The following is a 27,424-nucleotide window of genomic DNA, read 5'->3' as shown; positions in this document are numbered from 1 at the left end:
CAATAATGTATAGTAACCTGGTCGCCTGAGTCGCGATTATGGGGGAATTGTCAGGCCCTGTGTCAATTAGTAGAGGGACTCGTCAGGGGTGCCCTTGCTCACCCCTATTATTTGCCTCGTACATTGACCCTTAGGTCAGGAAAATTGTTGATAATAAACTGATTTTAGCAATACATAGCAATGGGGGGAGCACTAAGATCCTGGCATATGCAGAAGACCTGGCTATTATGACCCCTGACCCACTCCGTGCATTATTTGAAAATGAAAACAGAGGCACAGATTTTTGGACAAATTTTGGGATATCAACTAAATTCCAACAAAACCCTGGTCGTTGTTGGCAAGGGACTTCAGATTAATGACCCTAGGGTCGTACGGAAGCAACATACCTTGGGGTTAAAATAATGGCGGACGTGTCTAAAATCGTTGAAACAAATTTAGATCCGTTACTCCAAAAATGTAAAGCAGATTTTGACCGTATAGACAATCTCAAGTTAACATTGGTTGGGAGATGTAATGTTATAAAGATGGTGTTTCTGCCGAAAATGTTGTACTTCTTTAGGGCAATGTCGTTGGCTATCAGCATCACTTGGTTTAAAACTATGAATCAGTTGTTCACTAAATTTCTTTGGGCCAATTGTCGCCCTAGGAGGGCGCTAAAAGTTTTAACGCTAACTAGAGATAGAGGCGGCTGGGCGGTCCCCAACCTTCAGCTATACCACTGGGCTGCTATATTAACTAAAATAGGAAGTCTAATTAGGGCTGAACTGGATCAAGTACATGATGCCTCAATTTATGATTTATTACTGGGGTCAAAGGCCAGGGGCTGTCTTCTGCACTATATGAATTTTAATTATTACAAAAGGGTGAAGTTTAAGACGCTGATGTGTGCTTTTAAAATATGGACTTCAGTTCGAACAAGGCTTGGTTTGGGTCTCATTAATGCTTATACCCCATTGTATGGCAACAAGTCGTTCCCTAGCATCTTTAATGACGAATATATGAAAAACTGTCAGAAGAAGGGTGTTATGATGGTTGGGGAGGTCATAGATGAGACGGCTGTGATTTTCTTTGACATGATTAACCCCTTCAGTGCCACGCCCTTTCCCCCTCCTGTGCCGGGCGTTGCATTAGTGGGTGGGGTTCATGACGAGATAGTCTCGTCATGGGCACAGCGCAACCGTGCTCCATGACGAGACTATCTCGTCATGGGCACAGAAGAGGTTAAGGAAACCTTTGGGGTCGACAACAAACAATTTTTTTATATCTCCAGATAAGACATTTCTTAGCGAGAAAACGGGGAGGTAGTAGTGGCTTTGCCCGGGTGACGCTGGTGGTGATTTTGCTTAAAGGGGCAGGTACACTTGGAGGGATCTGTAAAACATTGAATGCGACGATGATGGATGATTTACCCAAACATTGTGACCGCTGACATGAGTGGCTATTGATTGGAGTGTGGGAAGTGGAAGATTCACTTTATATGGCCCAAACCTCATGTATTGCTGCCAACCTCCAGCTGCAATGTTTTAAAACCTGGTTTAATCATTATATAACACCTGAGAAGATTTCCAAATGGGGAGGAGTTGCGGGATCAACATTTCCACGCTCCGGCTATCCAGCAGCAGACATCGTTCATATGTTCGCTTCCTGCCCCGAGTTGGGCATAATTAAAAGGGAGGTTGGTACTATTTTAAAATCCCATCTGGAGCAGCGAATAGAGTTGACACCCCAGCTGATTGTACTGGGAGTGAGTAGCCCTCAGCTACCGGCTTGAGTTCAGACCTTTCTCTTTATTGTAATGATAGTATTTAGACTCTGTTTAGCCACTCGTTGGCTCGATTCTGTTCTACCTATGGGTCAACAATGGCTAGGGAGATTTCTGGCAGTATACAGGCTAGAGACTGCAGTATATGCAAGAAAGGGGCAGAGAGCAAGAGCAGGTCCCTCTGATTAGATGGTCTGATGATAGTCATGATGGAGGCAATGGGTGACACATTTTTTGAGCCCGTGCTTTAGGGTGTTTGGCTCTACTGTTAAGTGGGACATTGTTTTTCTTATGTTATTTTTTCTTTCCTATGCCAGTGGAAGAACAGATCTTTTTTCTGTTCTTTTACCTTCATTTGCTGCAGTTTTCTCATTATAGACAAGGACCAGCCAGGGTGGGTGGGTGTTAAGGTTCTTTGGGGTGGGGGAGGGGGGTCAATTTTTCAGATGACGGTGTTATCCTTTTGTACTTCTATATTTGCTGTATTGTTTTTGGCTAAAACTTTCAATAAAGAATAAAAAAATAAAAAATGGCACCGTGAAATCTATAAGATTTTACTGTGCCACTTTTACAGCATCAGTGCGTCAAATCCTTACACCTGCTTGAATCGGGCATAAGGGGTGACGCAGTGGCTTACGCATGGGGCTTTGCCCATGTGAAATGACACATTGCTGTTTTCAGTCACATTCTAACAATATGCCATTCATGCGCCTACAGATACATCAGGATTACTGACGTGTCTGTAAATCCTTGCAACATGGAACACCATACTGTAAATACGGTGCATCCATGGTGTCACAGGGAGGGCGCACTGAAAGGTGTTGCTTCGCTGTTCCCCCCAGCTATGCGACACTTTTCATAAATAAGGACGTGTGTTAAAAAAGAAATATGCCGCAACAAACAACTAGCTTTTTGAAAAAGTGTACACCACACAATTTCACTACTCAGTGACATCATGCTAAAGGCTAAAATTGAGACATATACTGTGTTGTTCCCTTTTACGTGCTCTTTGATCAACAGACCCCATAGTAATAAAGCTATCAAGTTTAGATTAAATGGTTTCCTTAGATACGGAGCCACTGGAATTATGCAGTGGGGTGGACCCAATTATGCAGCAGCGCTGACTAATTTATATAACAAGAAAAGGCAAATTATGCAGCATAGCATGCTATATTTATATCATTACTAAATTATTTTTTGTCATTTTTTGTACGTTACCACTGTCTGCTTCAACCTATTAGCTCCAGTTCACACCAAAATACTGCAGTAGGCAGCAGAATGTTGACCAATTTACCTTTGGGAAGGACCTTCCAATGCGGAGCAACAAGTGTTGCCACATTCATAGTAACTTTTGATCTGTATGAGCAAGAAAAATAACGTTTCTCTTATAATCTGCAGAATATACAGCATGTGATGGATTATGTGGCAAATGCAGCAAATCCATAAATATGCGAAAAAAATGCCGCAGCCTCAAAATCACATAATTCCAGTGGCCCTGCTTAGGTGAAATGAGTTTGCCACTTCTATCTCCTGCCACCCCAGGCAAATGTCTTGGTATCCCAAATGATATGACCAGCGCTGCCTCTCACTATTAAATGGAGAGCTGCCTTGCAGGTCACTGCCTTTCTCAGAGCTTTACCATTTATGTTCATACATAGAATTGGCTGCTGCTTACCTCCATTAATTGTTTGGTTTTCTTTTTCACGGCTCAAGGTTGACAGCCCGGATGTGGAATTATATGGCGCCATTGCTGCTCAGGTAAGGGCCAGCATCCTGAACTCAGTCCTTAGTCATACAGCTCCCCACCTTACTTTCACTCTATCCTCTCACTGCCATTGGCACCTCTTAGCTGCAGAGACAAACGTTTTGCAACTGTATGTGGGGTGGCAGAGGGGGCTGCACTTCTAGTCACACAGGGTACTGTGAGAAGTTGGCCTGATATATGATGTCACGAATTCTTGTGTACACCTTGTATCAGTCCAAACAACCCTTATGGTGATTGGTTGTAAAGTCAACCTTATAGACCAGCTATCCTAGTGGTAGCATGGACAAGAGCAGTCTTAGGCTAAACTCTGTATGGCATGTGAAGCCAGCTGTTATACCATTTGTAATCCCTTGAATACCAAATGAAAGGACACCACAACAGATATATATAAAAATAGAATGTATTTATTCTAGTCAAAATACCCTCAGTACTCTTTATGAGATTCGAGGTAAGTACAACACAGTCTTATTTAAGCATACATTAAGTCACACAGGTAAGTAATACAGTTAGGCCCTAGGGGCCACGCAAACCATATACTAAGTAAGTGGTATAAGAAGCACTGTCACGAACACAGGATAGGCCTAGGGAATCGCTGGGGCTACACTATACTACCAAAGGTTAGGCAGTGGGAGGCCCACGGGATTCAGGTGCAGAGTGGAAACACTCACGCGAAATGCGTAAAAGTCAATAGAAATAGTTGTTATTAGAAATTTACAGTTTTAGGACACTTCTGGGATAGCTAGGAGTTTGAGACTTGGAAACTAGACCCTAGGATAGTCAATACCCTTGTGAGCACCGGAGTACTCAAGTTACCTAGCCCACGGGCTGCGGGTGCATAGGTGTGAACTTGCGTCGGGTTTCGTTGTTGACTCCTATGGATGCCTGAAGGAAAGTTGCTGACAGGCAGTCAGTGAAGAGTGTCCGGTGGATCCCAAGGATGGAATCAAGAAGGAAGGATACCTGCAAGCAGAAGGGACAGAGTCTAGGTCACCAGCCAGGAGCCGGGAAGGAACCCGGAAGGAACCAGGCGATGTCGTGCAGATGCAGGTGAAGAGGTGAAGCTTGTCGCAGCAGCCACGGGTACCAGGAGACGTCGAGGACGACCAGGACCAGGAGGTGAGCTTTCCCATGAAGGCTCTTGCTGTCGGCGGCGTCTATGTCGAGTTAGGACCCAACAAGCCTTGGCAAGCGGAACCCACGCAGAATGGAGGACTTGCTTCTGGTGCAGACCAGGAAGGTCTGGGGTGCTTCTCTTTCACAGAGGAGCGAGTGCCAGTCTGGAGGAGCCGGACCAGCAAGGTGAAATCAAAGGTTCGTCGTCGCAGAGGTCACTAGCCAACGGGCCAGCAACCGGACAAAACGTCGAGCAACTCAGGTGCAGAAGGGCCCCACGCAGAACACGTGAAGTGTGGGGAGCTGATCTTCTTTGCAGATGGTGCTCGGGATGGGGGCTTCTCAATTCCCCAAGCACAGCCTCGAGGAAGCCTCAGAAGTTGCGCTAGTCAGTTACTAGCCAGTTTTCCCAAGTCGCTGGTCCCACGTCCCTCGTCGCCTCCACGGGTCTCAGCTTTGCTGTAGAGGTGGATCTGGTTCAGAGGTGTCTGGAAGTCTCGGCGCTGGTCAGTCTCTGCAATCGTCCCTCGTAGGATCAGTCGCAAAGCAAGCAGCGGTCGCTGGATGGTCCCTGGTTGCCCGGGTTGGTCACTCCTTGGCCACAAGGGAGATTCTTCAGTCTTCTTCCTGAGGTCGAATGTCGAAGGTCCAGAGTTTCTGTTCAAGTTGCAGATTCAGGATAATCTAATTTGCAGGGCTCAGCTACCTACTGATATCCTGGGCTAGTGGGCTGGGCTACCTGCAAGGTCCCTCCTATGGGTGGGACCAGGAAGGGGAGTGGTTACACCCCCTTTCCTTTGTCCAGCTTCGCGCCAGAGCTGGGGCTGGAGTGCCCCAGCGCCGGTTTGAACTGGACTATGCATGGGACACCTTGTGTGCCCCAGGCAGTGTCTAGTTTCTTTCATCCCTCCCTGCCCCAATACACTAAGTCCTGTCTGGGGTGGTGCTCGCACCTCCCAAGGCAGGAAACCTATCGTCCAAGTCTCCCTCGCTGGAAGGACTCCCAGCAGCAGGAGGTCAGACTTGTGTCTGTGGCAGCAGCATCCATTTTGTGATGCTGGGCCTCTGGTTAACTTTAACCGGGTAAGTAGGTTTCAACATGTCTTTTCCCTCTAGAAGGGAGGAATAATATCCTCATCGCCAGAAATGGTATGGGGGTATTATTCCAAAGTGTTAGACACCTTACACGACATGTTTTGATAAAGCCAAACCATAGTTACCATAACCGTTTAAGATTATAAGGTACTTTAAGAGTATATGGTAGGCCATATCATAGAACAGCTATAAGGACATGGTTCCGAAAGCTGCAGGCAGGCTCAGCTCATGCTAGAGCACCATCTCACATGTTACCAAGCACTCTGCCTCCAGGATTGTTAAGGCCTGCCATAGGAGTGGCTGATGGGTACACATGTGTCTATATATAAGGTAGGTATAGGAATACTACACCTAAGCAAGGGGTGATTACACAACCTTGCCCCAGCTGAGTGATCAGCCAGTTGTGTCTGATTGGAAGGCCAGGCCAGGGGTGGCATAATACATGCTGCAGCCCCTGGGAGGCCTAGGGTACACCTATGCCCTGGGTACCTAGGGTACACTGTACAGGGTCCAATAAGGTGATCCTTACCAATTGGGTGTGTACCTAGGGTACATGGAGTCCATTTCAAAGAGAGAGCAGACAGCCTGAGACCCTGAATGGCAGGATCTCAGGCCAACTAAGTCGAAAAACCAGCTAGACACTAGGCAAAAAGTTGGGGGTAACCATAGTCAGATATTCACCTTCATACAGGTACTTCCAGGGTTAGTAGCTGAAAGGAGCTGCATACAGTGTGGAAGGAAGAGCTGTCCAGCTCTGAGGGGTGATGTCATTGAAGGGGGTGGATGGGGTCGGGCTGTCACACAAGCAGCTGTGCGGGGTTGGGATGTCTTCATGGAATCTGTGCTCCAGGGGTACATGCTAGAATTCTCTATCTGCACCCCTAGTGGTAGTGATATGTTAATCCTGGCCAGGGTTGGCAGTTATTTCCAGTTGCATTATTGGAAGTGTAGTCCTCTCCTAGTCACGAACAGGAGGGGGCAGAAATTCAATTGGGGTGGTCTATGAAGTCAGAGTGCTCTCCAGGACACAATTTGAATGACAGGAAAGACTTCTAGGGGCCGATTACGATGAGGCCCGGAAAGGCTGCGTCCAATGGTCACAGGGCCGTTTCTACTATTAGGCAAGACTAGGCGGCCGCCTAGGGCGGCAAATGGGGAGGGCGACGAAAAACATGAGTTTGGGAATATCTAATGCATTAATTCTTCTAGCCTGGATGACAGGGGGAGAGAGTGATGGTAGTAAAAGGGAGGGGGCGGCATTTTTCAATTCTCGCCTAGGGCGGCAAAACACCTAGAAACGGCCCTGAATGGTCAGAGCCTTCCGGGCTGCATTGTAATTGGACGCTCCGTTTACTTTCTGACCGTAGCATTACAATGCTGGCGATCGGAAACTAACCATCGAGAAGACCGTCAACAAGCAGCTGGCCGCCTTCCTCGAGACGAATGGATCCCTCGACCCCTCACAGTCTGGCTTCCGAGCCAACCACAGCACCGAAACCGCCCTCATCGCTGCCACCGATGACATCCGAGCCCTGCTGGACAACGGAGAAACAGCGGCCCTCATCCTCCTAGACCTCTCCGTGGCATTCGACACTGTCTGCCACCGCACCCTAGTGCAGCGCCTCAGCAACGTCGGAATCCAGGAGAAGGCACTGGAATGGATCATCTCCTTCCTCGACGGAAGGACACAGAGAGTCCGCCTACCACCGTACAAGTCAGAGGCCACCAAAGTCATCTGCGGCGTCCCCCAAGGATCATCACTGAGCCCCACCCTCTTCAACGTCTGCTTGAGCCCCCTTGCAGCCATCGCACGCCAACACAACCTCAACATCATCTCCTACGCAGACGACACCCAGCTGATCCTCTCCCTGACCAACGACCCCGCCGCCGCCAGAGCCAACCTCCACGAAGGGATGAAAGACGTAGCCGAGTGGATGATGACCAGCCGCCTGAAACTGAACTCAGACAAGACGGAAGTCCTCATCCTGGGCTCCTCGCCCTCCGCCTGGGACGACTCCTGGTGGCCCCCCGCCCTGGGCACCGCACCCAAACCGACAGACCACGCACGAAACCTGGGCTTCATCCTGGACTCCTCCCTCTCCATGACCAGACAAGTCAACGCCGTCTCCTCGTCCTGCTTCAACATCCTGCGCATGCTACGGAAGATCTTCCGGTGGATCCCCACCGAGACCAGGAAGACGGTCACCCAGGCCCTTGTCACCAGCCGACTGGACTACAGCAACGCCCTGTACGCCGGAACCACCGCCAAGCTCCAGAAGAGACTCCCAGCGGATACAGAACGCCTCAGCCAGACTCATCCTCGACATCCCCCGAAGCAGCCACATCTCCGGACATCTGAGAGACCTGCACTGGCTCCCCGTCAACAAGAGAATCACCTTCCGTCTCCTCACCCACGCACACAAAGCCCTACACGACCAAGGCCCGAGCTACCTCAACAACCGCCTCAACTTCTACGCTCCCAAACGCCATCTCCGATCAACCAGCCACGCCCTCGCCGCCGTCCCCCGCATCCGAAGAGCGACAACAGGAGGAAGGTCCTTCTCCTACCTGGCCGCCAAGTCCTGGAACTCCCTCCCGACCGACCTGCGCCTGACCCAAGACCACCTCTCCTTCAGGAAGAAGCTCAAGACCTGGCTGTTCGAGCAGTAGCGGCACCCACCCCCCCCCCCCCAAGCGCCTTGAGACCCTCCGGGTGAGTAGTGCGCTCTATAAATGGCTTTGATTGATTGATTGATTGAGCCGCTCATTCCGGATGGCTTCCGACGGGCTCAAGGAGGTCGGTCGGTCCCAGGACCGAGACGGTATTGGACGTATTTAAGTCCGCCAACATCGTAATTAGCGCCCTAATGTATTAACGGATTGTGGGAAATTGCTTTCTTTCTATTGGCTGGATGTCAGAAATACCCTTTTTTTCTATTTGCTAGATGACAGAATTTGCTTCCTTTTATTACCTAATAATAGGAACCCATTTAATGTTTTTCTCTATATGCCATGAACTGCTTTTCTTTCATTGTCAGGTCAGGTTCCTCTTTTCTTCTATTGGCTGATTAACTTGAATCAGATTCAAAAACTTAAAATTCAGTTGCAATTGTGCGTCTTATGAGGCATCAGCTAATCGAGTGTTTTCATTTTGTATTTCAGGGTCTGCCTCTTCTAATGGGATATCCAGGGCCCCCGGGGCCCCCTGGCCCTCCCGGCCCTCCTGGAGTCGTATATCTAAATGTAAGACTTTCCATTTACACAGTTGCTTGTTTTCGCCAACCTGCGCGACAGATATGAGAGCCTGTGAGTCTATTCGAGGACAAAGGTCATGGCGCCCTTTCTCTGATCATGGGCTATAGACAGTATAAACAGCTAGCTCTAGTGAGAAAAAGGAAGGCATGGGATACGTCGATCTGTCATAGGTCTGTTTAGTGCTGTGGTCAGAGAGATCTGTTTACAGTGGCGGCTGGTGACATTTGAAAGTGGTGAGGTGTAAAATTATTGTTGTACTGCACTACGGGGGGAACATTTTGAAAAAAGAGTGGACAAATGATGCATTTTCAAGCACACTTGAGGAAGCAGGAAGGTTAATAAAGCAATACGATTGAATTATTTATCATTTAAGAAATTGCTGGGTGTTGTTTTTTTTGGGAATGCCACCTTCACACACTGCCCATGAGAGCCAGCTCATCTCTGCCCACCAGTGCCAGCTTCAGACTGCCCTCAAGCAAGTTACAGTGCTCACCACTGCTTGCTTGTTGGAATTCAGAATGCTGTGAACTGGCATATGAGGCCTCTTGGTGCCTCATGTGAGCTATTGCTGTGCTCCACCACCAATAGTGTTAACCGGGTATTATATTGTGAAAGACTGAGGACTTCAAGGAGAAAAGTTTAGGGGATCCTGTACTGGTGAAAAAGGTGCAATGCAAGGGAGCTTTCTGACCGAAGAATATTAAAAGTAGAGATGAGCACATGAAAATGTGAGGTGTTTGTGTAGTTCACTTCTGTGCTAGCCCTCTTCTGTGAGGGTTATTGAAGCTTGCGCTACTGCTGCAATGCCTCACTGGGAGCTGTGCAGGCTACTACCGCTGTTTGAAGGAGGCTTAAGGATTTCTCCTCCTGGGCATGAGGTCGATAGCTCAGTAACTTCCAATTCCCAGAGGTGTAATATATTTATTCCGATGTGACCTGTAGCCATAATATTTCAGCAGAAAGAACATTTATTCTACTTCATACGTTTTCTTCAATGATCCTAGGAGCTAAACAGAAATGTACGAAGTAAATCCTTAAAACAAGCTTTCTTGCAATGCACGTGCTGCCGGTAAGATAGTCGCTCACTTGGTAAATGAGCCTGTTAATGAAACCATTATCTGCCTGTTGCAGGTTTTCTATGAGTAAGAGCTCTCCCTGAAGCTCACACATTGAAATATTAGAAAGCAGCTCAGTGGATTAACGCACTGATCACAGAGACAGGGAGGCCATGTGGCCTGCGTCTTCTATCAGTAAGGTAGCTCATGGGAATAGTCCACTCAGTGCGGTGTTCATGGCTGTTGTAGGGATTCTGCGTATGCTCAGAACTATGCGCAGGAAACCAGAACCTTAGAGAATTGTGGTGTACCAGAAACTCCCCTCAGAACTAAGAACCCCTTATCCGACTAGCTTAGTGTCACATTCGTTATCCGAGATTTAGCTCGGCGGTCCCAATGTATAGACAACCCAAAACAAGCGACTTAGTTATTCTCAGGAATGGTGGGAACCCGAAATACCCGTTTGCACATACATATCAGTCCACAACAGAATAACTAAGACACAGTAAAGTTTAAAGAATTTATTCATAAACCTCGAGTCCTGTTAAACAATACTTTGGCTAACATAAGTAGACAAATGGTTAAGATCATTACCATTAACATTGTTACAATACCATAGAATATAAAAGGAGCGATCATATTATAATGACAGTGAAAAATAACCACCCTCCTTTCTCTAGTTACTAATAAAATATTATTAGACTATTAGAAGGTCTCATAGGCTTGCATAGGGGACCCCATACCGTATAGATCAGCTTAGGTGTATCACATCACAGGATCAGCTCAGTGTTCTCTGCAACAGCTCTTCTATCGAATGCCCTAACAATATGCTGCGCTGTGTTATTAAAGCCCTCGACTTTCTGGTATTTGCAGCTGCGTGCATGTTGTGACTAAACAGTGGTACGATCACCCTGAACATAATCAGCCGGCACCGTCTAGTGTCCTAGAACAGTTCTTTACTCGATGTACAGACCAAGGGCACTAGCAACTGTTAAGGATGTATTAATAACATTCACTTGAGACAAGAGCGAGTCTGCATTTCTCAAAGTAATAACATGTAACAACAGTGTCGGGTGCAAAGGCAGCGAAAGCAACAAGATGGTTTTCCAACAGCTAACGTGATTAAGCTAACTTAGCACTGTAAATAGGGAGTGGCCTAAAACCACGTGACATCCCCCTTTGATCGAACCACAGTATAACCAGGGGCGAATATTTTTACAGAACGCAGAGTTCAAGAACAATGATGCAGACTAAAGAGCTTGAAATGAGAGTTCAGAAAAATGAGAGGAAGAGAAAAAAAAATGTTAAAACACAATCTATCGTCCATAGAAGCCAACGATCGTTTGTGAAAAGATAGCCAAAAAATAAAAAAACTTTATTCGACTCGCCATCAGGCAGTCAATGAAGGAAAGTATAAGCAGCATACGCCGCTGCGGCTTCCAGTAGAAAATCATTTGAGTCATCCGCAAAATTGTCGGACATCCAGTTCAGCAAAGAAAAAGAACACACGTGTTCCACAGGGAAATGAGCATCAAGCACTCCACGTGGGCAAGAAGCAGGCATCTCGATGTAACTTCGTGCCAGGAAATCAACTGCTGCTTTCTCGATATCCCATAATCCGAGGACTCCATGCGCCGCACCCAAGGCCATAAACCCGACTCCAGAACAGTCAAACTCATGAACCACTAAGGGATACATCAGTCGATCAAAATCCAGGTCAGGTGACACCAAGTTTGACAGACACATATCCAGAGCCCATTGGAACGGACATTCGAGACAGTGAAAGACAGGTTGTACACAAGTGAAAAACGGGAATCGGAAGGATAATCCATAAGCGACACTCAAGGTAGCCAGTGGCAGAGTTCCATAAGATTCCCACATCCGGCTACGCAGATGGAACATGCTGGATCCGTGGTCGAGAAGCGCAAGTCGTGCAGCCATAGCGTAGTGCGCAGACCAACAGGAGTATGCCAGCAATTAATGCGAGTATCAGAGGAAACCCTCCGAAGACCCCAGAAAAAATAGAATGAAAAATAGCTGGTATTACACCAAAGATAGACTGGAAAGACGTCACAAGGCCAGAGCCTACAATTTTAAAAAAGTGCACCAGACCAGTCGTAGAAGAAGCATTGAAGATAGTATGTATTAGTGTGCCAAAATGTAGGGGGAGGTCAGTATTCAAAAGCGCTTGAACTTCCGTGCGAGTGTTCGCAACTTGAAGGAGAAATGTTTCTCGTGATGAAGTCAACGCAACCTCCTTTTGAGACAAAAGAGCCCTTATTCTGCTCATCCTATTGAACTCTGCTTTCAAGGTTGGAATCGTCGGCCAGATGGATATATCCAGTCAGCCTTGCGGGGGTGGGAACAGCACGTTATTACAGCAAACTACTCTTCGTGAAACTGAAACAATATAGGGAATTCCTGCTAACATCCCACAGCAAGCCTCACTATTTAGAAGCAGATAACTACCATTAGCAAGCAGCGTAAATGACGGCGTTATAACTGGCACAGGAATGCCTTTCAGAACGCAAGCTAATTTAGGGGCATTCATATTACACGATCCATGTAATTGGATATGTCTACATACTACAGAATGATCCGGAGCAAACGTACACTCCTCACCCTTCAAATAAACTTCTTTGCCGTCTCTCTCACAACGATATGTAAACGGGAGAGACCAGACTTCATGCAAGAAGGCAGAACCAAGTTTTTCAAATCTGCCTAAGGCATAATGTTTCATGCACGAACTAAACTTATACATAGAAATTGGTAAAGTTACCATTCCATGTACGAGCCACACTGCATAATCTAATTCAGCAACAGAAAAAGGCAAAGGTTCTAATTTTTCTATATGCAGTAGCGAATATGTTGCATCTTTCATAGACATGAATTGTTGTTTTGCCGACAGATTAAATGGGCGGAATAAAGACGAAATATTCATGTAATCCCATGGTACTTTCCCCGCCTTTAACGTCTGCAAAGTCCAAGCAAATTGCATAATCGATCGCAATTGATTTTGACCATGATATAAAACCGACACATCGTCTTGGACAATATCTACAACAGATGAAACAATGTTATCTAATGTATATATTCTTGAAGATAAGGTATTAATACTATTATCTATTACTGCCAACACTTTTTCCATATTGGCTTGGTCAATAGCACGGAGTCTGGAGGCAGCCTCAATCTGGGACAACTTCCATACTTCGTTGTAAACAGCATACACCCATCTTTTGGATCTTCCCAATGCTGGACCTTTAACAAAATCATTCAAATCAACTTTTTCATGTAAACGTGACAAGTGAAGTTTAACAGAATCTAATGTGGAATGTTGCAACCATGACTGGCACAATTTACCTACCGAGTAAGTAGTGACAGTGTGTGAGGACAGAAAACGTGGGTCTACTCTATCCTGTATGTACCCGGGAATTAACCCCAAAAATCTACGTTGACAGGTATCCGAACTTTTTTGCCATATTAACCAACCTGCAGGGTCTAATGCACTAATATTGAAGGTGGAATTAGAAACTAAAGACTGCAACATAGTAAGGGACTGATCTGTGTGATTTTCCCAACCAGGATAAGCTCTCAAATCGGGGATTGAGGGGGAATTTAATTTTTTAGAGATAGCCAATCCAAAACAGGTTGTCTGAAAAATAGTAGAATTTAAAAATAACATGTGGTTTGGGATGAGGCAGGCACGATGTAAAGCTTCTGTACCTTGTACTTGCCAAGATTTAGTTCCCCAGACCGACTTGAGATCAATAGTATGTTTCCAAACGTCATACCCTCCAATTGCCAAATCGTCCATAAAGGACTTGGAAAACAATAATTTTGTGTGGGTCAAACGCACCTTTGAAACAGGTTCGTCTTTAAGCTTAAAATAAAAAGAAGCATTATTGGATACACTGAAATCTGAAAATATAAAAACTTTCCGACCAATGTTTTTGAATTACCAACCTTCGGGGCAGGGCAATGTTCCCACTGCGTAAAATTGACTAAACTACGAAATGTGTTGGCCCTATGAAGAAAATGTGTGCCATAATGTTGATAACAAAACTGTTCTGCATAGTTTTCATTATTCAAATACAAATCCTCAGCATCAAATGCGGCATAGTATTTTAAATCAGAAAACAGTGTCTCTATAACTCTAACATCCCAATCGTCAGATCGAATGTCTTGCTTAACCACATCACCCATAGAAACACGATATACAGATGGCACATTTATCACTTCCGTGGGACCATGAATTTGAAATTTAACAGTATCCCATGCTATTCCATCATGAACAGGCCAGGCGGTGATGTTCACAAATGTCTGGTCCCTCTACATGATGTGCGACGATGAATGTGGGGCCAAAGTTCCATTAATCAATCTAATTGCAGCACGTTCATTCAGGTAGTGTCCATTTATCAACCTAAAAAACACTACCACAAAACCAATGGACATGAATAAAAAAATGCAAATGAGCACCAGCCAGATGTAAATCCAGGGGGGAACCAAAAATTGTCTCTTGAACCAGGCAAAAAATTTCGAAAATTTGGAAGGGGCAGTGGAAGTCAATGATTCAGTTCCAAAGGAATAATTAGACTGGACAATGTCAGTTGAATGCAAAAGGGGCAATGGGTCCTCAGTAGGATATGAATATTCAGCATCATCAGGTAAAGCACCATCCGCAGGTGGAACAGCAGAATCAGAAAGTACTTGCATTTCAATGGCAACCTCAGGTACTACGTCAGATGGTCGCACCACAACAGCACTGCGCATCATTGAAGGGCAAGAAACTGAAGGTGTCAGACTATGGAGTATCGGCCACCCTGTGTAGCTTGACATTGTCAACCGAAATGTACCTGTTGTCTCTGTGACCAGGAAGTGGAGGCAAAACAATTGTGCGGGTACCCTCAACTCCAAGCACCGGCACTGGTGCACGATAAGAGGGTCCAAACTCCTTTTTCTTCTCCACCTTCTCACGGACCAGATCACCAACTCGGGGTAGCCAGCCGACTACGGGAATCTGCAATCCAGCCTCGGTCGCAGAAGATACGTGCTCTTTTGCTAGAGTGTCTCTTGTTTCTTGAAGATTCTGTAAGACAGTACAGTGGTCATCTAAGTCAAAAGGCGCGGCTGCCGCCGCCATGTCGAGACCCTCAAGGTCTGGAACAAACATTCGAACTCCGAAGAGCATCATGTACGGGGTCCTCCCACCCAGAGACCTTCTAGGGAGATTATTAAGTGCACGTTGGACGTCATACAAATGGGATAGCCAGTTTTTGCCAGTGCCTAACACCCGGGCCGTCAATGATTGCTTTAGGTCACGGTTCATTCGTTCCACAACACTATTGCCCTCAGGCCGATATGGAGACGAAAATTTGACTTGGACCCCCAAACTTCTCATAGCTTCTTTGTAAGCCTTAGAGGCGAACGCAGGGCCCTGATCAGAGTGAAGGGTGCCACATGCAAAACTCCCTATAAAGACACGCAATGCTTTGATGACAGTCCTGGCGTCAGCACTCCTGTGTGGCCACACCCAAAGAAAACGTGTGCACGAATCTACTGCAACCAAGATATACTTGTACGCAGTGTCCGAGGAAAAAGGACCGCAGTGATCTAAATAAACACACGCTAGTGGTTGATTAGAAATGTGCAGCTGCGTTTGTGGTGGACGTGCCACCGTAGACGGCTTTATTTGTTGGCAAATTCCACAATTGAGGACATAAGTCCGTGTATGTTTGTACAAACCGTACCACCAATAACGTTGTTGCAACAGTGACACAGTTGCGGACACTCCGGCATCCGCTGACGCAACACCCTCGTGCGCAGCTTGTACCAATGCAGGTCTGCAGTCCGAATTGGGAATAACCCTATCCCCAACTTCATTAATCCTCACTAACGGGACGTTATCAGGACTTAAATGATAATGGTATCGAGAAGGGAAACCTCTAGGGAAGTTTTCCCCAGTCTCTGAAGCAGCAATAGCTGCCAAGATGTCATCATCGATCTTACTTTTGGATCTTGTAACTGCTGCTACTAAGTATGTTGCCACTGCTGTTTTAGCTGCCTCGTCAGCCAAACTGTTACCGACAGCATGGACACCAACTCGTTGGTGACCAAGAGTGTGAATAACACTCACAAGGGGTAGACTGCATTTCAGTTCAGACACCCTAGCCCAAAGCGCTTTATGCTTTATTGTGCTACCTTTTGAATCACGAAATCCATTCGCAATCCAAAACATCAGATTGTCGTTGTATGATTGTACACAATAGTAAGAATCACTCACTATAAGAGTTGTGACTTTATAATCAGCAAACTCCAGTGCAAGCACCAGAGCTCTAAGCTCCGCCAATTGTGCGGTACAATCACCCAAAGTCTGCGTATGCACCGCATCCTGAACGAATTCACCATTCACGAATGTACCAACAACAATTGCGAAAGCCGCTGAATAAGCGTGCCTTGATCCAGTTGCGGGTTGCGCGGACCCGTCAGTGTATATGACACAATGGAACTCCTCCAACGGGCGCAATGTAAGTGGAGCCGGATGAACTAATTCATACTCCAAACTCTCCTGAGTCTGAAGTCCTGCGTCAAAAATGTATTCGACATCAGGCGAGGCTAAGGAGGTCGCCCATTGTATCCACCGTGGATGCAAAGCTTTAGAATTCGGCACACTTGCTTTAGTGACTGCCTCTAGGGCAGGAAATGGTGTTACCACCATCATGCGCTTCCCCTGTGATAGCGCTCGTTCTTTCAGGATTGCCATCTGAACAGCTGTCAAAACCTTTTCGACAGTGGAGAAACGCATTTCAGCCGAAGTATATAAATGAGATTTGTAAGCAATGGGGACAGTGTCGCCTTCATTGTATGTTAAGTACGTGAACCCCTCAGCACCCGGCACAATTCTAATGACCAGGTTTTTGTGGTTATCACGAGTTTGTAAATAAATCGCAGTAAGAAGGTCAGACTGCAAAGAGTGCAATGCAGCCGAATGCTCTGGCAGCCAGCAAGATTTGGTAAAAGTAGGTTGCACCAAGGCATATAATGTCTTGATACGCTGGGCATATTCAGGAATGTAGGTACGACCGAAATTCAGAAAGCCCAGCAACGATTGAAGTTGTTTCAGTGTCGTAGGGATACGAAGGAGTGCGCATTTCTCAAGGAACTGCGGAGCCAAGCCTCGGCCCTCATTGTTGAGTTCGTACCCCAAGAATAAAACTGTGTACTCGGCAATGTGGGACTTTTTAAAGTTAAACTTGTAACCAAAGTCCACAAACATACAAATTATGTTGTCCACGCGAGCAAGGTGTGGAAGCAACTCGTCGTCAGTCAAGTCTATGTCATCAACGTACGAGTATGCCTCCGGGTCTACCATCTCTAAGAGAGAGACCACACGAGCAGCAAATACTCCAGGACTATTTTTATAGCCCATTGGGAGCCTTTTGAACACTTTTTGTTTACCACCCGAAGTAAAAGCGGTCCACTCATAACTATGAGGGGATATGTTATGGCAATAAAAACCATTGGACAAGTCGAGTGTGGTTTTGAACCTTTTTCTCACAAGACTATCAACGAGAGCCGAACTATGGGTATTTTGCACCGCACAAATCCGGCAGTGTGAGTTTAAGTGCCGGTAATCCAAAACTAGGCGGTACGATCCGTCAGGCTTCGTTACAGTGAATAAAGGATTATTCATGGATGACACACACGTTTCAATTACACCCTGATATTCCAATTGTTCAAGGATAGCCGCGACGTGAGGCCGAGCCTCACGCCGCATAGGGTATTGGGGTTGTGGCTGGGGGTCGGACCGCAATGGAAATTCGTGGAGGGTAGAACTTTTATCCCACCCCACCTGATTACGATACAACGCAGGTGCAAGCACCCGCGCCCACTCCTCGGCTAACTTCTCAGACTCCTCCTTGGGCACTACGTGTCCAAAAGAAGGAAGAATAACTTCTTCCCCCCTTGGAGCGTTTAGAACGAAAGCCGGGGGCCAATCTTTTTCCGCCAAAAGTATATCATATATACCTGCAAAATAGGTTCAGCACTATTTAAAAGAGTCCATGATATTTAAAGGATTTTCAACGAAGTCACTTTGATTTTCTTAATCAGTCTTCTCTTTATTACATCATATCACAGGTATGTAGTATCACAATCTTGTTATCAAAAGAAAGCCATAGCCGACGCGTTTCGTCTCCTACAAGGAAACTTCTTCAGGGCTATAGAAAAATACATACAAAATACACTTTAATTCTCAAAAGAAAACACCAACATATTTATACATTTAAGATATATAATCATTCTATACACGTAAATTTATAATGCAAAATTAATATCAGTTCATCTTATTTGGAACATCAAAAATACGTTATTTATAAAAAGGAATTCGATCATACTGAATGGAAGAGGGCCTAAGAACAAGACAAAACAAAACATGACATTATATCACATTTATTTGATTGTGGTTTCTAACATTCAAAATTAGAATAATAATAATCCTATATTTGAATACTAACAGACCTTTGTAAATGAGCTCATATTAGGCATATCATCTTATTAACCATTCGTGTCAGGAAAATTCCTTCACAAACATGTGCACCAAACTCCTTAAGATGGACTTATGGAATATAAGAAAAAAACCTTTGTGATGAAAAGAGGGGAGAAGAGAAGCATGTAAACCCTAAATGACCGTCAGACACCTAGGTCAAATAAAGATGAGTAAAGACCTGCTTACTAATACATACGTGATCATATCCTCGATGTAAATCAGGAAAAGATATTATTAGCCATATATCACTTACCAGAGAAAGATTTATTGCATAGAATTGCATCAGTCCGGGAAACGTTATATAGAGACCTTCAGTAAGTGAGGGATAATGCCTATGAAAAAATACACATGAAAGAAGATTTTATTGATAAACCAATTCAAAGTTAGAATTGCGAGAGAAAATAATCTCACATATGGTTAGTATATCAGGAGACTCTATTCAAGTTTAGCAGAGAAACGAGACCTGTTAATATAAACCAGAGCAGTGCCCATGGATCAGTGCCCATAAGGTCAAATATTCACTTTAGTATGCTGTACTACATCAGGAATCTTGATGACGGGTTTCACGCCTAGGGCACTACGTCCAACCATCCTATAGGCCTTTGCAATAACTTTTGCAAACTCCCTCGGCTTATCTTCATCCGCAATAAGCGCCATCATGTTTCCCACTTGAAACTGCATGGCATCTCCTTTGAGATTTCCCATGATCATGGAACATACTACATCGAAGCTGTCGATAAGCCGCATTCCCAACTCAATAGCTGCTTCCGCCCCATGGTCCTCCTGGACTTTTTTGATAACGGAAGGTAGTACCGACATAGACGTAGTGCCGAAGCACTTCGAATAGGTCGCTGCAAAGACCTTGCCCCAATTGTCACAATCGACAATGTCTGGGACTAGTTCTTTTGGCAAAGTAATAGTGAGTATCCTGTGTTTATCCACAGGACTAGTGTTAGGAAACACGGCTTCTAGTTGATCGAATTTCTCTGCAAGCCAATAAGGATACTCATCCTTATTCTGGGGGCGCTTGCCAACAACCGCGTTTACCATTACAGGACTGATCACAACCGCATGATGGTGATCAGCCCCATGCCCCGCCACTGTAGGTGCCCCCACCTGTACAGTGCGCGACACATACTGCACTAACGCCCTATGGACCGTAATCAGGGTCGTGTGCAGTACACGTAAGCTATCCACTCCTACCGTCAGGTAGCGTGGATGAGGTGTATGTCCGGCCAGCACCGGCCAAGTAGCTCCTTCAATAGACAAAGGACCCAGTCTCGCCGGGGTGACCGTGTGGGGGAGGGCGCCATTAAACCAAATAGTGTGTTGCCAGGTAGAAATAGGAATTTCTAATGCCATATATGGGGTATAATGTAGAGGCACCTGAGTTGCAGTGTATTTGCGGAACGTTTTATCAACGTCTTCCACAGCCTCAAAGGTAACCCAAGAGTAAAACAACTCATAAGGGTAAGTAGCACTTGCACTTACGACAAATACCACTGCCAGCCCGTCATCGGGTACCCCGTACGTCCTCAAATGAGCACGTAGAGACACCCTACTATGAGCGGGAATTTCTACCGCCATAAGGACTTAAAATAAAAGATACAACGAGATCTTTAGTAGCACTTGGGCTTATATTAGTATAACCTTTTTTATTATCAAGCTTGAAAGAACCTATAGCCTAAAACCTAGGTAGGTTAAGCCGTCACTCCCGTTATCCGGAAACCAGAGTGAGGGCGTTGTGGACTAATAAAAAGCACTACTAAGGCATCTCAGATATTAAGACCAAACGTTAGGTGCGCCATGTTGTAGGGATTCTGCGTATGCTCAGAACTATGCGCAGGAAACCAGAACCTTAGAGAATTGTGGTGTACCAGAAACTCCCCTCAGAACTAAGAACCCCTTATCCGACTAGCTTAGTGTCACATTCGTTATCCGAGATTTAGCTCGGCGGTCCCAATGTATAGACAACCCAGAACAAGCGACTTAGTTATTCTCAGGAATGGTGGGAACCCGAAATACCCGTTTGCACATATATATCAGTCCACAACAGAATAACTAAGACACAGTAAAGTTTAAAGAATTTATTCATAAACCTCGAGTCCTGTTAAACAATACTTTGGCTAACATAAGTAGACAAATGGTTAAGATCATTACCATTAACATTGTTACAATACCATAGAATATAAAAGGAGCGATCATATTATAATGACAGTGGAAAATAACCACCCTCCTTTCTCTAGTTACTAATAAAATATTATTAGACTATTAGAAGGTCTCATAGGCTTGCATAGGGGACCCCATACCGTATAGATCAGCTTAGGTGTATCACATCACAGGATCAGCTCAGTGTTCTCTGCAACAGCTCTTCTATCGAATGCCCTAACAATATGCTGCGCTGTGTTATTAAAGCCCTCGACTTTCTGGTATTTGCAGCTGCGTGCATGTTGTGACTAAACAGTGGTACGATCACCCTGAACATAATCAGCCGGCACCGTCTAGTGTCCTAGAACAGTTCTTTACTCGATGTACAGACCAAGGGCACTAGCAACTGTTAAGGATGTATTAATAACATTCACTTGAGACAAGAGCGAGTCTGCATTTCTCAAAGTAATAACATGTAACAACAGTGTCGGGTGCAAAGGCAGCGAAAGCAACAAGATGGTTTTCCAACAGCTAACGTGATTAAGCTAACTTAGCACTGTAAATAGGGAGTGGCCTAAAACCACGTGACATGGCCTGCCGCTCAACGCTTCTGTGACCAGATGGAGCTCAGTGGGTTAATGGTAGGGTGACCAGGCGTCCCAGATTTGCCAGGACGGTCCCAGTTTTTCACCAGCTGTCCGGGCAGATTTCGAGAAATTTAGCTCATGTCCCGGTTTTTGGAGAGGGTCGACTAAAAACAGGGGGAGGTGTTTTTTTATGTTTTACAAAGCAGGGATAGTTAGCAGTTGTTCCAAGAAAGCAATTTAATTCACAGGCAAGCTACTGGGTTTAAAAATTGCATCTTATGTATGTTCTTACTGCCTATTTTGTAGTTCTCTGCTGAAGAGCACTGTCATTCTGTGCTCTCGCTTGACGTAAAATTATAGTCCATCCTCTATTTTTGTGAAATGTCCCTGTTTTTTGCTTTAAAATTCGGGTCACCATTGTTAATGCACCTGAAGGGGAAATGCGTGTGTAACCTGCGCGGGTATGAAATCTGTGGTCACCGGTCGCAGTGAGTGAATTAGTGGAGGTCATGGTGGATGCCAACAAAGAATGTGACACGGGGCGCCACCAATGTATGATTTGCAAACAGGCAACATTTCTAGGGTAGAGCTTTGTGCGCGGAAGCCTCCCAGCGGCCGACTCACACTTTTGGAGGGGTCTCCTCAGAGGTTAACTTAGGAGAGGCAGCTCTCTAGATCATGTCTTAACACTTGCGCACTGGAGTCGCAAAGACTGGGCACTTTATTTGCTTGTTATGGGCAAGTTATGTCAATATTTTAATGACGAAGGGGACATAAATAAATTGTAAAGTTTATATTTCACAAACAGGTAATACAATGTCAAACTACGAGCACATTTATAGACGTGGCACATTCACCAATATGCAGCAACATTACAGGTGTGTGCACAACCTCTCCCCAGGGCAGAGGTTTAGTGCTGCCCGGGCAACAGGCTCCGTAAACATGCAGCGAGGAAGTACTGCCCGATTCACAGCCCGCATCAGCTAGCAAAATATCATCGCAGTCAGTGGTATTAATTAAACACAGTTGATAAAGCTGAGAATTATAGCATTGGATAACAGTACAACCGGTTATTTACAGAATTTACAGACCATAGAAGTTCAGCGCAAAGTGCTCCATAAAAACCCAAATGTGTGTATATATAACGAGCCTTACACATTGACACCTGCTACTTTTTAAGAGTCGGTGCTTGCCCGACTCCTCCAAGGAACTTGCTTATCATAAATCACACCCTGCATTTAGGAGCATTACAGCCCGTTGTCCGTCAGTGCAGCCAGAACTGAGCAGAGGGCGAGGGGTTTTCAAACATTGCTCCCTCTGAAGGCAGGTAGAGCTGGTGCAGAGCCAGTTACACTACACAGTGCCTGAGGTGTCTGATGTCTTTTCTACAACCCTAGTAGCCCATCTGATGTAAACTGTCCAAAGGCCAGGCCTCCCCGAGTTAGCGCAGGCCGAGCTCTGTGGTAAACAGGATTCCCGCACCTCGTCCTCGGCTAAGCACCATTACTTTCTGCAGTTGTAGTCTGGCCTGAATTGACGAAAGCGCGTGTGACTACGCATTTGAACACAGGCTTTTCTAGGTCCATGTGGCTCGGTGACAGCTTTAAGTACTCCCTCGGATCTGAGCAGAGGGACGAGGTGGCAGCACAAGAAAAAGAGAACATTAATCAAAACGAAAGGGCGTTGCAAGCTATGGAGTCATTTTTAGGTCTCGCTGAGTCGGCGCGCATGCCCTGTCAGAGAGACATTTTGTAGATGAGTTTTCAAAGTGCTGCTGGCTGCCCTAGCGCTTGCGTTCACGCGCGCAGCCGGCTGCCAGCAGTCTTTCACGGGTCATTAGAACCGTGATCACTTTCACTTTCGCAAAAGTCAAATAGAAAAAAACATCTATTTCTTTACTTTTGCTATAATCGCGGCACCCGGGCTTTTCTTTTAATGTTCAAAGTAAAGCACCAGTGCCGCGATGCTTGTTCTCGCGCGGCCAATGCTTGTTCTTACTGCAGGCAGCACATGGACGCCTGCTTTCACTTTAACCCGGGCACTGGCATTATCTCAATCCCCCACCCACCCACCCCGTTGTTGCTTAATCTTGCTTTGTCACCCTCGTGTATGTTTCTCCACCCCCCTCCTCCCCCCCTCCCCCCACCAACAGACCTAAAGCCCCGGCTCCTCCATGAGACCCATCTACATCTTGTTATGAGGATGCAGTCAGTGTCTGAGTGTGGATCGACATTAAATGCATATATATCACAGTCACGTCATTCTTATACTCACTGCTCATTCTCTAGCCACACTTAGGTCTAGTTCTATTGTTTTGTTGACATTCTTATCTGTTTACCTCCTGCTACTCCTTTCTCCTTCTCCTTGTCGCTGGCCCCCTCGCCCACTCTTGCTTCTCTCTTGGATCCTCTGCACCACATTTAAATGCGGCGGTGCTCTTGAGCTTTGACTTGTCTACAGTTTTGGCGGCTTTTACTCTTGGCCGTAATCTCCATTCCATGTGCCAGCGCCACCTTGCCTCTCCTGTCTCGCGCTGTCCACCTATTGCCAAGTCTCACTTTCTTCTTTTTCTGTGCTTGCCCCCAAGCAGGAATGGTAGGAGTAATTTCAGAGCGCCAGGTAAATTAGAATTTTCCAGCTGGAGCGCTCCCTATTCACCAACGTAAAATCATTTTCATGTCCATTTCCTGTGACTTGGTGCCGACACTAGGGAGGTCGGGGGGCACTAAAGCTGCTGCTTTACTTCTCCTCATGAAGGCACCAGCCCTCAGCCTCTTTACTCACTCTGTTCCCTCCTAAAGGACCAATCTCTCTTCTTTCTTTCCATCTTAAAGGTCAATGCTGTTGCTTCAAAGTTTTATGCATTGTATAATTCGATATGACACTGGAGAAGGCGCCCTAAACATTTAATAAAATGAAGCTAACTATGAAAGTTATGTATCAGTGACAGAACTGCACCATATTGCAGGGTAGGAGTGACGTTTCACTACTATTGGAAGTGACTGTTTAGATGGGCCAGTAAATAGCTTTCCATTAGGCATGAGCAGTACACACCTACTGCCCTTTCAAAAGTTACCCTGATATTGCGTGGCATCTAAGCGCTTGAGAGCTCTAATAAACCGTCCATGCCAGGAGTAGCCAGTAGAAGGGCTTCCAAGGGCCAGCTCACTGCTCACTCACTGCATGAAGGTCAAAGCTCCAAGGAAAGACCTGAACATCTAAAGTTAGTTGTCAACTATATGGCGCAGAACAGGAGAGACTTATCTGGGATGTAAGCATTGTATTGAATATTTCCATAAGAGTTTCATTATACGACGTGGCACCCTCCCACAGGTGAGGCCACAATAGGTTCTTTCAGCCACTTCTTTTGCCTGTGGTCCCCGCGCAGGAGGCGTTGGATTCCAAATTCGTGCTGCATTTTTAAAAAGGCACAGGTGGTGCACTCCAAATCTGATGTGCCCCTGAGTGTCCCCCCTTTTCTTACATATGAGACATGCTTTATGAATTTATTTTCCAAGTTTACTGTTTTTCCTTCCCTTTGAGTCTTGGCTCTAGCAAGCTCAATCGCCTGCACTTATTTTTCAATGCCAGCACTTATAAGATTACACCACAGGGATACAGAACTAGCAATTCCAGGTCTTCCCGCTGTCCTGAAATTGTCTAAAATTTCCCACTGGTTTGGTGTGATAAGTAAAGTTGACACTTGCATTCCTCAGCAGTGGTAGCAGGAACTGTGGGTAGTGCCAGCTGGTGTGAAGGCATCAGGCCCTGGCACTTACTTTTTAACAAAGTAAGCACTGGTGCGGCCCACATATGGGCTCGTTGCTGAGCGCTGACACGAGGGTAGTCAGGCACCCAATGCCCATAGGGCTCAAAGGGCATCAGCCCCCCCCGTCGTGTGTGTCAGCCCAGGCTGAGTCAGCTTCCCTGGCAGTACCCAACCACACACACAACCACACACAACCACACACACAACCACAACCACACACACACACAACCACACACACACACACACACACACACACCTACACGTGTTACCATCCTTGTGGGGACTATGTGTGAATACCTGCCTTGTGGGGACTAACCTTTCCCAATGTTTTTAAAATACTCTAATAACAGAAAAATGTTAAGAAAAAATTCTTGATACAGGATCCTGCTTCAAATTTGCAAATATATTGTTATTTAATCGTGCGCACAGCACCATACTTGTGGGGACTTGAACACGTGCTACCATCCTTGTGGGGACCTAGTCCGTAACACTATTTGTGAATGAATACAGTTGAAGGCACATGGCTAAATGTTTATTTTATCAACAATATACACAAACAACATTATAATCTATTCATATATGAATTGCTGCATATATACTAGGGGTATACATTATGGACAGATGATGTTAATGTGCCAGAAAATATCATATCACACTTAAAGAAAGACCCTTAAAGCTGTATTTAACCTATTTATCAGTGCTTAAAATCTTAGGAGATAAGGGAACTAACACATAAAGAAATTAACATATGGAACTAAGGAATATGGTCAAGTGGAACCCAGAGCTTGATTATCTGCTAACATTTTTGCCAAAATAGATGTTCAAGTCCCCACAGAGATAGTGGGTGAAGATCATTGTGTTTAAGTCTCTATAGAAATAGTGTGTACATTCAAAGCTTAAATCCCATTATAGAGTGTGAAGCTAATGATGTTCAAGTCCACATAGAGGTTATGTGTAATTATAGGAATGCTCAAGTCCCCACAGAGATGGTGTGTTATTATAGTGATGTTCAAGTCCCCACAGAGATGGTGTGTTATTATAGTAATGTTCAAGTCCCCACAAAGATAGTGTGTTATTACAGTGTAGTTTAAGTCCCCACAAAGATAGTGTGTTATTATAGCGATGTTTAAGTCCCCACAGAGATAGTACATGAAGGTGATTGTGTTTAAGTCCTCATTAAAATAGAACCCGATTCACAAAGGTAAACTTAAACAAAAAGTCTAACTTTACTACTTTTTAGTATTCACGAAGGTAAATTTAGACCAAAAGTCTAACTTTACTACTTTTCAATATTCACAAAGCCCCATACAAAGAATGTGAAGCTGATTATGTTCACGTCGAAGCAAACACAAGGAGATGGACGGAGTGCTGAAACTTTTCAGTCACTCACCCCCAGTCACAGATCTGGGTTAAATCCATCTTTGGGGCATATTATCAAGACAGGCGTTAAAATTATCGCCGCTTTAGCGGCAGAAAACTGCCACTAAAACGGCGATAATGGGCTTGATAATATGCTCTATGGTATTCCAATTGAAGCCCATGTTAGATGTGAAGGACATCTAACATGGGCTTCAATTGGAATTCCATAGAGCATATTATCAAGCCCATTATCGCTGTTTTAGCGGCAGTTTTCTGCCGCTAAAGCGGCGATAATTTTATTGCCTGTCTTGATAATATGCCCCTTTGTTCTTTAGCTCACTTCGCCACCCCAGTTCATACCCAGCTATATGCAAATCAGTCTTGACTCTGTGCCTCATGGGAACAGTCCAGCCCGAACTGCCAAGCCAGGTCTTTCCTTGATTGGAAACAAGCATCTTGGGACCGGTTTTGGGGTAACACCCCCTCATCAGCCAGGCTTGCTTGAATCCAGTGACAAAGTGAGCAAGGGACCTACGTCTGGGCATACCCTGCCAACTTAGGGTGAACAAAGCGAACACAAGGAGATGATGGACGGAGTGTTGAAACTTTTCAATCACTCACCCCCAGTCACAGATCTGGATTGAATCCATCATCGTTCTTTAGCTCACTTCGCCACCCCAGTTCAGACCCAGCTATATGCAAATCAGTCTTGACTCTGTGCCTCATGGGAACAGTCCAGCCCGAACTGCCAAGCCATGTCTTTCCTTGTTTGGAAACAAGCATCCTGGGACCGGTTTTGGGGTAACACCCCCTCATCAGCCAGGCTTGCTTGAATCCAGTGACAAAGTGAGCAAGGGACCTACGTCTGGGCATACCCTGCCAACTTAGGGTGAACAAAGCGAACACAAGGAGATGATGGACGGAGTGTTGAAACTTTTCAATCACTCACCCCCAGTCTCAGATCTGTATTG

General features: G+C 45.5%; 1 protein-coding gene across 1 annotated transcript in view; it reads left to right on the top strand.

The window, feature by feature from the left end:
- The window catches only part of LOC146870329 (collagen alpha-1(XV) chain-like), a gene marked incomplete at its 5' end in the record, with an annotated part of 130,277 nt that overhangs the window by 6,870 nt on the left and 95,983 nt on the right, over positions 1–27,424 (top strand). Inside the window, 2 exons of the mRNA XM_085642705.1 lie at positions 3,476–3,520; positions 8,898–8,978. Coding sequence (XP_085498831.1) covers positions 3,476–3,520; positions 8,898–8,978 — 126 coding nt within the window. The remainder of the gene's footprint in view (positions 1–3,475; positions 3,521–8,897; positions 8,979–27,424) is intronic.

The sequence above is a fragment of the Triturus cristatus genome, chromosome 1_1 (genome assembly GCF_964204655.1).
Source record: "Triturus cristatus chromosome 1_1, aTriCri1.1, whole genome shotgun sequence".
Taxonomy (NCBI): Eukaryota; Metazoa; Chordata; class Amphibia; order Caudata; family Salamandridae; genus Triturus; species Triturus cristatus.
This window is presented reverse-complemented; position numbering and strand designations above follow the sequence as displayed.